This window comes from Danio rerio, chromosome 11 (genome assembly GCF_049306965.1).
Source record: "Danio rerio strain Tuebingen ecotype United States chromosome 11, GRCz12tu, whole genome shotgun sequence".
Lineage (NCBI taxonomy): Eukaryota > Metazoa > Chordata > Actinopteri > Cypriniformes > Danionidae > Danio > Danio rerio.
Genome location: NC_133186.1, coordinates 47,737,501 through 47,750,000, shown reverse-complemented (window position 1 = coordinate 47,750,000; position 12,500 = coordinate 47,737,501). Strand labels below are relative to the sequence as shown.

Here is a 12,500-nt window from a genome sequence, read left to right as displayed (position 1 = left end):
CTGGAGAATCACACACAGTATGATTGTGTAGGTGTGTGTTGGATGAATAGTGTGTGTGCATGTATATTTGATAAAGTGCGTTTGATAAATGTCTGTGTGTGTGTGTGTGTGTGTGTGTGTGTGTGTGTGTGTGTGTGTGTGTGTGTGTGTGTGTGTTTGAACCAAATGTCCCCACAATGTTGATGTGCTCGGTCCCCGTTAAGGAGAAGTGCTGCTAGATCAGAATGCAGGAGTGTGTGCATGTATAGAGCAGAGTGTGTGTGCTGTGAGGGCTGAGTCTAGAGAATATACAGACTGAACACTACAAACATCACTACAGCTGTGTGTGTGTGTGTGTGTGTCTGTGTCTGTGTTTGTGTGTGTGTGTCTGTGTCTGTGTCTGTGTGTCTGTGTGTGTGTGTGTGTGTGTGTGTGTGTGTGAGACATGTGACTCTCATTCAGCTAATGAGTCCGGCTGATCAGCTGATGTTGTGTCTCCTGCAGGCATTACCACAGCATCGAGGTCTTCACACACTACGACCTCTTGACCCTGAACGGCACGAGGGTCGCAGAAGGTCACAAGGCCAGCTTCTGTCTGGAGGACACGTACTGCCCTGAAGGTACACACACACACACACACACACACACACAAATGAAAGAAACTCAGTGTTTGTGTGAGTTTATTGTACAATCAGTGATCAATAATAATGATTAGAGAGTGTGTGTGTGTGTGCGTGTGTGTGTGTAGGTCTGACCAAGCGCTACGCCTGCTACAACATGGGTGATCAGGGCATCACAGTGGGCTGCTGGGATACGTACAGACACGACATCGACTGCCAGTGGGTGGACATCACTGACGTCAGGCCCGGGAACTACATCTTCCAGGTCTCATACACACACACACACACACACACACACACACATCTGTGTTTCTGTAAAGAGAGTCAGACCTCTGCTTCACACAGGCATCTCTAACAGGCTTCAATCAGGTCCTCTTCAGTCTGCTGGTATCTCAGCTATGGGCTGGCGGTGCGCAGAGACATGATCACACTGAAACCAGCAGAGCAGCTACAGAGAGCTGCACCGCAGATGCAGACCGGCCTATGGGGATCTCTGGGGGGTTATGAGGGTTTGTTTTATCTCTGTGATGGTTTTTGATAGCTTCTGATGGTCTGTGTGAGGGTTTCTGGAGGTTTATGAGGGTATGTGTGGGTTTATGGAGGTATATGATGGTTCCTAAGGATTTTTTAAGGTTTCTGAAGATTTATGATAGATTCGGAGGATCTGTGAGGATTTCAGATAGTTTCTTAGGGTCTGTATAAAGGTCTATAACTGTTTATGAGGGTCTGTGAGGGTTTCTATGGATCTATGAGGGTTTGTATGGATATTTAAGAGACGTTCTGAGGCTCTCTGATTGTTTATGAAGGTCTCTGAGGCTGTGCGAGAATTTAGAGGGTTTATGTGAGGGTTTTTGGTGGTTTATGAGGGTATATGTAGATTTATGAGGGTCTATGATGGTTTCTGAGGATATGTGAAGGTTTCTGAAAATTTATGATGGACTCTGAGGACCTGTGAGGGTTTCTAATAGTTTCTGAGGGTCTGTTTTTCTGATCATTTATGACAGATTCCATAGATCTGTGAGGGTTTGTCTAAAAATGGTCTGTGAGGGTTTCTGAGGATTTATGAGGGTTTTTTAAAATGTCTGTGATGGTTCCTGCTGTTCTGATCTGGTTTCTGATGGTTTGTGCTGGTCTGTTCTGGTTCAGGTGGAGGTGAACCCGTCTCTGGATATGGCGGAGTCTGATTTCCAGAATAATGTGATGCGCTGCAGATGTCGGTACGATGGTGGACGAGTCTATCTGTACAGCTGCCACACAGGTGAGTTTACATCACATGAATAGCAGCACTCGCATTAGTTACCTATAATGAATGAGCTTCCGCGTCTGCACCCACAGGTGACGCCTACAGTGCAGCAGCAGAGGACCTGTTTGAACACCGGCAGGAGATCACTAACAACTTCCTGTGACGACGGCAGCGATGGACTGCAGACTCATCACCAATCTCTAACAGCTCGCGAGGTGGTGGGGGGTGGAGTCTATGATTGACAGGGGAGTGGGTGGGGCTAGAGTGATGATTGACAGGCAGGGGTCGTTTACACTCAGCCACGTGTTCATTTCAGCCAGTGTTGATGAAGATGCTGAGTGAGGATCAGTCCAGATGAAGGATTTTCACAGATCACAGGTCCGCTCGGCATCTTTATATAGTTTAGTGTTTATCACCAATTCAACATTCAGAGGGGGAAAGTCCACTAAAACAGTAAACATTAGTCACCAATTGTGTTCAGGATGCAGCAATCTGAAGTAAACTTACAAAAAAAATGGTCTCAGAGGTGTGCTTCTTGTGTTGATCAGTTTCCTAATGCGCAGGTTTATTTGAGGGATCTTTCAGGATGTTCATGTGTTGGGGAGAACTGTATTCTACCGTTTTTCTGTAGGTCAGCGCTTCTCAACTGCGATGACTTCTTCTGGAATAAGTTGAATCAGGGTTAATTTCTGCCAATAAAATCATGAATAAAAATCTGATTTTGAGGAGGGTGAGATTGAGAACCGCTGCTGCAGGTTAGTCAACATGATGAACACTCACCTGTTCTCTGTGAATCGAACTCAACCCTTCCCTGAACACCAAGCAGCCTTTCCTGTGACGTATAAAGATCCTTTATTTCTGTGGCCAGTGGTGCTAACTGTAGGGCTCATTCAGTCGTCAGCATTATGACACTATTATTATTATTATTATGGGAGTGTAATGTGATGTCTGCTCGCTGTTGTATTGGCATGTACAGGTTGTTATGGTTATGATCTCTGCTTTGTCTGTATTTCTGATGTCCTGACCTCAGTTTTTTAATGTTATTGGAAACGTGCTCTCTATGAAGAGAAACAGACGCTCCGCTTTACAGATGTGCTTCAATACTTGAAAAATAAACTTCTCATGTCTAATCTGAGGAAAGTGTGTCCTCCTCATCTCCTCCTGTTGTGTTCTGCTGTGATGTCTGACTGGTGTAGCTGTGAAATACCTCGTCATTCAGCGGAGTGATATGGAGCTGTAATGCGCTCTAAACCTGCTGGAACTACTTTAGCTGTGCCTTTTATCTGGCGATAACCAAACACCTGAGAGCACAGGTGTCAAACTCAGGCCTTAGATGTCTGCAGCTGTACACAGTTACTAATTTAATTAAACACACCTGATCAAACTGATGGAGTCCTTCAGGCTTGTGTGAAGTGTGCAGGTGAGTGTGTTGAAGCAGAGATGAGGCTAAACTGTGCAGACCTGCGACTCTTCACCACCCCTGCCCTATAGTGACCATCAGCCACATCATTATTCTTCTGAAATCAAGTATTATATTAGAGATATATCTGATATGGTGCCGCTTTAGGTGCCCACACACACACACACACACACACAGCGCCCCCTGCTGGCTCATACGCAATACAGCATATATTACACAAGAGTTTGATAACAGTGTTGTCTGCAGTCTTGTGTAATATATTCCAGTCTTCAAGAGACGGCTCATACAAACATGAAAACGGTCATTATGTACTCTCCCTGAGTTTAAACCTTTCAACAGAGTTTCTTTCTTCTGTTGAACTAAATTTGGAGGAATATTTAAAACCTGTCCCCCCTCACTTCAGTGTGTTTCCTACTATGGAATAACCCCTCACATTTATATTTCACTTTTCTGGACCCTCAAAGCGTCTTACACATGTTTGGGGGAATCTCCTCACCACCATATTGGTTAGGAGGCCATGATGGACAGAGGCCAGTGGGTTGATTAGGCCGGGGTTAAACCCCTACTCTTTATCCAAGCACATCCTGAGATTATTAATGAGCACAGAGAGTCAGGAGCTCGTCTCACTGACAGTGTAGAGTCCCCTTCACTCACACACAGGACTCACACAGACTGCAGGTTGAGCGCCCCCTGCTGACCTCACCAACACCACTGCCAACAGCAGCCGAGTGTTCCCCTGTGCTCTCCCATCCAGACACTGACCCGGCTCAACCCTGCTTACCTTCAGTGGGCGACCATGTGAGAGTTGAGGAGAGCGAGCTGCTGGCGAACGCTCAGTCAGTCAGTGCTCACACATTATTTTTAAATATTATTTAGAGGTGTTTTTTTCCTAAATATCTTCATGTTCAACAGGATGAAGAGTTAATAGTAAGCTTTCGCTATTGCACGAACTAACCCTTAATCTTTTCTTTCTTTTCAGCTTAGTCTCTTTCTTAATCGCCACAGCAGAATGAACCGCCAACTATTCCTGCATATGCATTACACAGCGGATGCCCTTCCAGCTGCAGTACTGGGAAACACCCATACACAAACACACACACACACACACACACACACACACACACGCACACACACACCGTCTCTCTCGGAACAGACAGGATCCACACGGCGCTGTACAGTGACCCATTTTAATCAAATTCCAAAATAAATTAAAGAAACATCATGATGAAGACGACTGAACATTCCGGAATGATGAAGCTCAGAGCAGAGGAATGGAGACGTATAAAACTAAGTGTGTGTGTGTGTGTGTGTGTGTGTGTGTGTGTGTGTGTGAGTGTGTGAGTGTGTGTGTGTGTGTGTGTGTGTGTGTGTGTGTGTGTGTGTGTGTGTGGTAGTCCTGCAGATGAGGATGACTCCATGGTTTGTCCTGCTACAAAAGCAGCGTGTAGAAAACGCTGTGGATGGTCATGCTGGAGTTTAAAATCTGTACAGAGATCAGCGTGTGGATGGGTGGAGGAGCGCAGCAGCAGAGAGTCTCTGAGTTCAGCGCTAGCTCTGCTAACGCCGCTAGTGTTACCGTAGCACTGCTGGCGCTCAGCGTCTGCAGGAAGTGACGTCAGCGCAGACGCGGATCTACTTCCTCTTCTTGAGGTTGTTGTTGGAGGGCAGTCTCTGTCTGGGGGTGGGCTTCAGCCGCAGCCGGCTCCGCAACACCTCCATCAGCTTGGAGAGGACCTGAAGGAGAGCAGGCATGAGTTAGCGATCACGCAGAGGTCGGCAGTAAGAGGTCAACAGTGGTCAAAAGAGAGCTGTCAGAACTAGTCAGAGGTCAGGTCAAAGGTCATCAGAAGGCAAGAGCTGTTAATGGTTAGATTAAAGGTCAAAGGTCATCATTAGGTCAATGGTTAAAATATGTCAAGAGTGGTCAGGGTCAAGGGTTATCAGAAAAGGTCAACAGAATTAGAATAGGTCAGAGGTCAACATGGTCACCGGGTCAGTGGTTTGAAGAGGACAGAGCTCAGCAGTCTGAGGTCAACAGCTGTCAGGTGTTACAACAGGTCAGAGGTCAAATGTCATTACAGAGGTCAAATGTCATTATCAACAGAAGGCGGAGGTCAACAGAGGTTAAAGGTCAGAGGCTCACCTTCCTGGGCGTCCTCTGTGTGAGCGTGAGGTGAGAGAGACACAGAAGGGTTAATTGGAGCACAGTATCAGCTGTTTCTCTTAAACACTGTAGTGTAAACCCTCAGAGTGTGCTCATGTGTACTCCTGCTGTCATTTGTCAGCCGGACATGCGTAATCTTGCTAAATATTACACACATATTCTCCCTGCTCAGCCCTAGTCTGAGGCCGTGTCCACACGAACACACAGTGTCAGCTGACTGAAGCAAACTTTCTGAACACGCTGGCCAGGGTGAGGAAGATTCTCCAACACTCCGCACTGCTTGTATCGACCACACTGTACAGCAGGGCTATTCAATTGGCGGCCCGCGGGCTGAACCCGGCCCCTGAGGCAGTTAGTTCCAGCACTCCAAACAGTGTGACCAAGACATCAGAAATAAATTAGGTTGAGTTGAAAAACGGTGATAGTGATGAAGTGACACGTGTCTGTTCAGTACAGCATGAGCTGCAGTTGAAGGCTGTGCTGAGCGCGAGTCACTATAAGCGAACACATCTGGACGTGTTTGTGGAAAAGACCTTTATTATGCAGTGATATCGTCAATAGGGATGCAACGATTAGCCGATTTCACTATTAACTGTGCTTTAATTCATCACGGTTAATTAAACGTAAAGGCTTCTCTAAGCCGCATTTCTGTTGCACGGAACACATCGAAACCGCTGCAATTAAACAACGTTATGCCATGTTGCCAACTGTGCGCTAGTTTAAAGTTCCAAGTATGTTCCGCTTGCAAGTTTGTTATTTCCATTGTAAGAATGTATGACAATATGTGCGCACAAGCGGAGCGACACGCTTGCGTCTTTCCGGGGAGCACACAGTAGAAAACATCTGACGGTGAGAGTTGTGCGTGCCTTTCAGCGCAATGTCAACAGAAGATACGTTAGACGAGTTATTATTAATGATTATGTGTGCATGAACACAGAACACAACAACAGTCAATCTAAACAGCTGCTTACCTTTACATTAGACACGATAACAGTGAAAGCATGATTATTCTTCAGACTATATAATCGTACAACCAAAATCTATCATCGCTGCATCCCTAACTGTTATCCAGCTCAAACAATACCATCTGAATGTGTCTGAATGCAGAAGAGGGCTACTCCAGCAATGCACTGCTTCTGTTTGTAAAAACTAAAATAGTCTATGGTACACTGCAGCGATATGTAGTTTCAAAATACAAAGTGTTCACATTTTAACGTAGAAAAAGCCAATGTGGGTGTCCTCAGGGAAAATGCAGCATATGGGCTCTTGTATGCTGTTGTGTCATCACTCATATTGCACGACAGATTTCTCCGGCCCTTTGTTTAGGATACTCTTCAGGAACCGGCCCCCATGCCAAACTAATGGAATAGCCCTGCTGTACACATTATACACTGAGGATCAGGGGTGGGGATCTACATTTTCAATAATGTTACTGTAGTTTGTGTAATAAAAGTCATTTTTGTATTTATTTCAATGACATCTACGTTATTAATACAACATATGTAAGTGTTCAGTGTTTGAGGGATAGTCTGACCTACAGCTTCCTCTGATTAGTTATTCAGTGGTGACTGCAGGTCAAACTATACAAATGCTGCATCTAATCTGACTGTGTGTTAGGCTACATGTTGATTCCGACACCAGGTTACTCTTACAATGTCTTTCAGTGCTGTAGATCTGCCGGTGTCAGACTGTTAAATGATTGATTATTCTCGTATACATTGATTGGTGTGATATGGATTCACAGTGGTATTAACCATTATAGGTGTATATTTATATCATCAACATTACTATTTAAATAAAGGTCAGCAGGAACTAATTAGGGGGGTCAAACCCCCAGAAACCCCTGTGTAATTCACCGTTGCTGTTTTCTGCTTTCTAATTGGCCGACACAGCTGCGTTCACACCAAACACATTCATTCATTCATTCATTTTCTTTTTGGCTTAGTTTCTTTATTACTCCAGGGTCACCACAGTGGAATGAACTGCCAACTTATCCAGCATTGGTTTTATGTAGTGGATGCCTTTCCAGCTGCAACCCATCTCTGGGAAACTCCCATACACTCATTCACACACATACAACTACAGACAAATTCACCTGCACCACATGCCTTTAGACTTGTGAAGGAAACCAGAGCACCCGGAGGAAACTTATGCGGGGAGAACAAGCAAGCTCCACACAAAAACCGACCCAGCTAAGGCTCGACCAGCGGCTTTCTTGCTGTGAGGCGTTTGTGCTACCCACCGCGTCACCCATAAAGGCAATATTCTGCACATTAACAGTATATTCTGCGCCGTTCACCTGCAGGACAGTGATCAGTCTCTGTTCTCAGCTGTGCACTGCGTTATATGCAATTTACTCCAGCAAATACTTCATTCTCTGTTTGGTGTGAACCCAGAAGAGTCATTATCGCCCTCTGTTGGTTCAGATGCTCCTAACATGCATCACAGAGCACTTCTGCAGTTCTTATGCTGATGGTGATTTTTAAAAATGAAAGCAGGAAAAACCCTGTTTATAAAAATACATGGACGCGTCCTCAGAGTGTGTTGTAGAGCAGCACACCTGTTCCCACACACAGACGTATACAGACCCACTGACTTATACAGACCCTCTGACTTATAGAGACCCTCTGACTTATAGAGACCCTCTGACTTATAGAGACGCTCTGACTTATAGAGACGCTCTGACTTATACAGACCCTCTGACTTATACAGACCCTCTGACTTATACACACCCTCTGACTTATAGAGACCCTCTGACTTATAGAGACGCTCTGACTTATACAGACCCTCTGACTTATACACACCCTCTGACTTATAGAGACCCTCTGACTTATAGAGACGCTCTGACTTATAGAGACCCTCTGACTTATACACACCCTCTGACTTATAGAGACCCTCTGACTTATAGAGACGCTCTGACTTATAGAGACCCTCTGACTTATACACACCCTCTGACTTATAGAGACCCTCTGACTTATAGAGACGCTCTGACTTATACAGACCCTCTGACGTATACACACCCTCTGACTTATAGAGACCCTCTGACGTATACAGACGCTCTGACTTATACAGACCCTCTGACGTATACAGACGCTTTCCACAAGAGTGTTGTGAGGTGTTTAACGCTCATCAGCATCCACGTTTTTATATTTAAATATATTTTTAAAGTGTTTTAAATATGAAATGTTTATAAAGCGCATGAACATGTATCTGTGTATGTGTGTATTATATTATCTTTACAGCAAGTTACAGTAAGCTGGTTCCTGCGTGAGTGTGAGGTGTGTGTGTGTGTGTAATGCAGTGTGTATGTGGGCATTCAGGACAGTAAATCTGACATGTTTCTCTCCTCTGGCTGCTGTTATCAGTCTCCCACTATTGTTTTCCTCTTCTGGAGGTCTTGATAACATCATCTCGGAGTTTCTCTGTCATTATTTCAGCTAACAGGACTGTAGGATGGTGATGTGTTGTTCTCTCCCTCTACTGAACTCTGAGTTTACACACTATGAGCACTTCTGCCTTGTGGAAAGGGGCCACTGCCACCCTGCTCATCCCTATCTGGAGTGTGTGTGTGTGTGTGTTGCTAACCCTGTGCGGTGGAGTGTGTGTTGCAGTGTCCTGAGCGTACCTGCTCCCAGAGTGTCTCGGCCAGACGGTCGATGGCGGCGCCGATCTCGCGGAACTCTCCGGAGTATCTGCTGTAGGTCCAGACGCAGAGCGAGAGCAGCGCGGCGGCTAGCAGCAGGTCACAGAGCACCGCTAGTGTACTGATGCCCACACAGCCCGCTATCAGCGCCGACGCGTACAGCAGCAGCATCAGGGCGAGCAGCGCCGCCGGCGTACGCGCCGCTAGAAAGATGTTCTTGCCCTGGTTGTGTTTGCTAAAGCTAGCGTAGCACTCCTCCAGCTCCTGCTCCAGCTGCTCCTGGTAGCGCCGGCTGAACTCTTCTCCACCCATCTTCTTGACGGAGCGGAACTGACACACACACACCTGCTTCAGCTCACCATGGCGGAGATCCAGAGCAGACGGAGACATGTAGGGACGCTCGCCGCCACACACCTGCACACACACACACACACACACACACACACACACACACACACACACATATATACATATATATATATATACATATACATATATATATATATATATCAGTGTTTCTCTTATTCACACACATTTATCAGTATCTCACACACATCAGTGTCTCTCACACACACACACGTATACTCTGAACACACCCCTTCCCACACACACACACACACACTCTGAGAACCTGTTTTTACTGCTCATGCTTCTGTGTATGTGTGAATGTTTCAAGTGTGTGTGTGTGTGTTATGATCAGACAGTGTGTCTGTCTTTAATGTCTGATTGATTGTGTATGCATGTCTGTTAAGTTTGTGCTTGTGTGTGTGTGTGTGTGTGTGTGTGTGTGTGTGTGTGAGTGTGTGTGTGTGTGTGTGTGTGTCACCTCCTCCATGGTCCTGTTGTATGTTTCTTTAGCTCCAGCCACTGCTGCAAGGTTATTGGCTTCTGCTGTCGCCTGTGTCACATGATCAAAACCACAGTTTAACATCAGCATAACACACACACACACAGAAAGAGTTCCCGGACATGAGAAAACAAACACACACACACACACACACACACACACACACACAATACATTAAGGGAAAAGGGATAAAAAAATGAACACACACAAACATAAACAAGGTCTTAAATGTTTAAAAATAAAATAACAACATATAGAGAATAAATAAAGTATAAAGACTGCTGTAAGAAATAAAGGCCGATATGTGTGTGTATGTGTGTGTGTGTGTGTGTGTGTGTTAGAGAGGGTTACTGCTGTACCTGTAACATGGACTTCGGATGTGGCAGTTCTTCACCCTGATAGATCTTTGTGTAGGCCTGTGACACACACAAACACGGGTCAGTCCCAGCAGTCACCTGGACACCAGTACACACGTGCACACACACACGCGTGCGCGCGCGCGCGAGCTCTTACTCTGAAATACTGCAGCAGATCTCGACAGGTGACCTTACAGCCGCTGATCTCCTTCTCCACCAGACACTCAGGAGACAGAAGAAGAGGAACCAGATCCTGCAGCTCCTTCTTGAACTCCTCATCAATGTCTGTGCGCGCGCACACACACACACACACACACACACACACACACACACACACACACACACACACACACACACACACACACACACACACACACACACACACACACACAAACACACAAACACACACAAACACACAAACACACAAACACACAAACACACAATTCCTGAAAATATAACTCATGCAGGGCTCTAAAAAGGTTTTATTATTAACCCTTGTGAATCATTCAGATTGACTCCCTTTGGTGTGTGTGTGTTTGTGTGTGTGTGTGTTCACCCCGTAAGCGTCCATCGAAGCGTGGGTTAGTGGCCACTCTGAGCCCCGGGTGCGGCAGCAGGAAGCAGCTGATGCTGGAGAAGCAGGAGTGGATGTGTTTCCTGACGCTCTGCAGCTCCTCGTGCTGATTCTGCGTTACCTGAACAACACAGCAAGATTATTATAGTTAACGAAAACAACAAAAACTAAAATGAAAAATGATTTGCGTTAATTGAAATAAAAATAAAAACAAGAGTTAATAAAGTAGAACTGCCTGAAACTAACTAACATTACAGCACAAACTCCTTCGTTTGCGTATTTGTAAATGTATTTAATACACACTGTGAGCCTGTTAGCAGTACATCTGTTTACTCCGCGCTGCAGGGGTCTGACCTGTACGGCACCTCAAGAGTCTCTAATCCTGCTGCCATTAGCCCGATCAGGCCGGTCCTCCTCCAGTCATCCTCACTGTTACTCCCACGACTAAAACAACAGCTGGACGTGACAGCAGCGGCCACAGCACTACATATGACCCGAGCAGATCCTTAAGAGTGTTCATTTCACACATTTGTGCCCAATAATGAGTTTATTTCTGTATTAGTGATCACGAACGAGTCATTCTCATTAACCGGATCTTCTAAGTGAATTGGTGGAACTAGTTTACCAAATTAAACTGAGCTATTTGAAATGATTTGCGTCTCCAGTAAGCACTCTTATTCACAAACTACTGACCTATTAACATGCCTGACCCCCCTCTGACTCTAAATAAACCAATATATACTGAGTTATTAAGCTATTAGAACAGTACAGTGAGATCAGATTTGAGAAGCGGTGAACAGATAATGCAGTGAATCGAACACAAACAGTACAGGACCACCTGCTGTGACTGAACTAGATCAACACCAGCGCGGGTAAAGTGAGGGCTTGATGAGGGGATCTGGCCAAACCAGTTTATTTCATCACAGAGAGCCTAATGGAGTGTAAATAAGTGAATCATGACTCAGTTTGGTTGCATGATTCAGTTTGTGATGATTTACTGACTGATATTATGATTGCTGGCTGCATATTGTTGATATGTTGAGCCCAAACACAAAAGATCCGGTTCGTGTTTAAAATCTGAACTTCCCACCATTACGGTGTGTATCTCTCCTCAGATGTAGCCTTGCAGACACACTGTATTTAGACCTGCTATGTGGGCTGCTGTATGTCAGTTTGAGGATGTGTTCATGTGTCCTCTGATTACAGGTGTTAAAACATTTATGTTTGAGTTTTATTATACAATATTTATTCTGATGATTTAGAAGCTTACACCTAACACATGTCCTCATTTAGAAAATAAATAAAACTGAAACTAATAAAAACTAAACTATTTAAAATATAGAAACTAATATTATAAGCGTACAATACAGCACAGATGTATAGAACACACACACACACACTCAGTCACACACACACACTCACCTGCAGACGCTTCTCCAGGAACTGGTTTCCTCCCTCCAGACCGTAAGGATGCTCATACGGGTAACTCCAGTCCCGGATCAGAAACATCAGAGACTGAAAACAAACACACACACACACAAACACGCACACACACACGCACACACGCGCACACACGCGCACACACGTGCACACACACGCACACACGTCACTGCAATGTTATACACACAGAGCACAATAAACACCATCTGTAACA

At 45.2% G+C, this 12,500-nt stretch overlaps 2 protein-coding genes across 10 annotated transcripts in view; one reads left to right on the top strand and one right to left on the bottom strand.

Annotated features, from left to right (window-relative positions):
* LOC100329480 (lysyl oxidase homolog 4) overlaps nt 1–2,975 on the top strand; it is a 49,965-nt gene extending 46,990 nt beyond the window's left edge. For all 6 annotated transcript variants that reach the window (XM_073917206.1, XM_073917208.1, XM_073917209.1 and 3 more), the window contains 4 exons: nt 484–599; nt 728–864; nt 1,746–1,857; nt 1,935–2,975. In XM_073917206.1, coding sequence (XP_073773307.1) covers nt 484–599; nt 728–864; nt 1,746–1,857; nt 1,935–2,005 — 436 coding nt within the window. In that variant the 3' untranslated portion in view covers nt 2,006–2,975. The remainder of the gene's footprint in view (nt 1–483; nt 600–727; nt 865–1,745; nt 1,858–1,934) is intronic.
* A 1,460-nt stretch (nt 2,976–4,435) lies between these two features.
* The window catches only part of zgc:158270, a 17,772-nt gene continuing 9,707 nt past the window's right edge, over nt 4,436–12,500 (bottom strand). Inside the window, 9 exon segments of one of the 4 annotated variants that reach the window (NM_001080695.1) lie at nt 4,436–4,594; nt 4,643–4,996; nt 5,406–5,420; nt 9,052–9,483; nt 9,896–9,967; nt 10,276–10,332; nt 10,430–10,557; nt 10,829–10,967; nt 12,269–12,361. In NM_001080695.1, coding sequence (NP_001074164.1) covers nt 4,895–4,996; nt 5,406–5,420; nt 9,052–9,483; nt 9,896–9,967; nt 10,276–10,332; nt 10,430–10,557; nt 10,829–10,967; nt 12,269–12,361 — 1,038 coding nt within the window. In that variant the 3' untranslated portion in view covers nt 4,436–4,594; nt 4,643–4,894. 4 annotated transcript variants of the gene reach the window in all.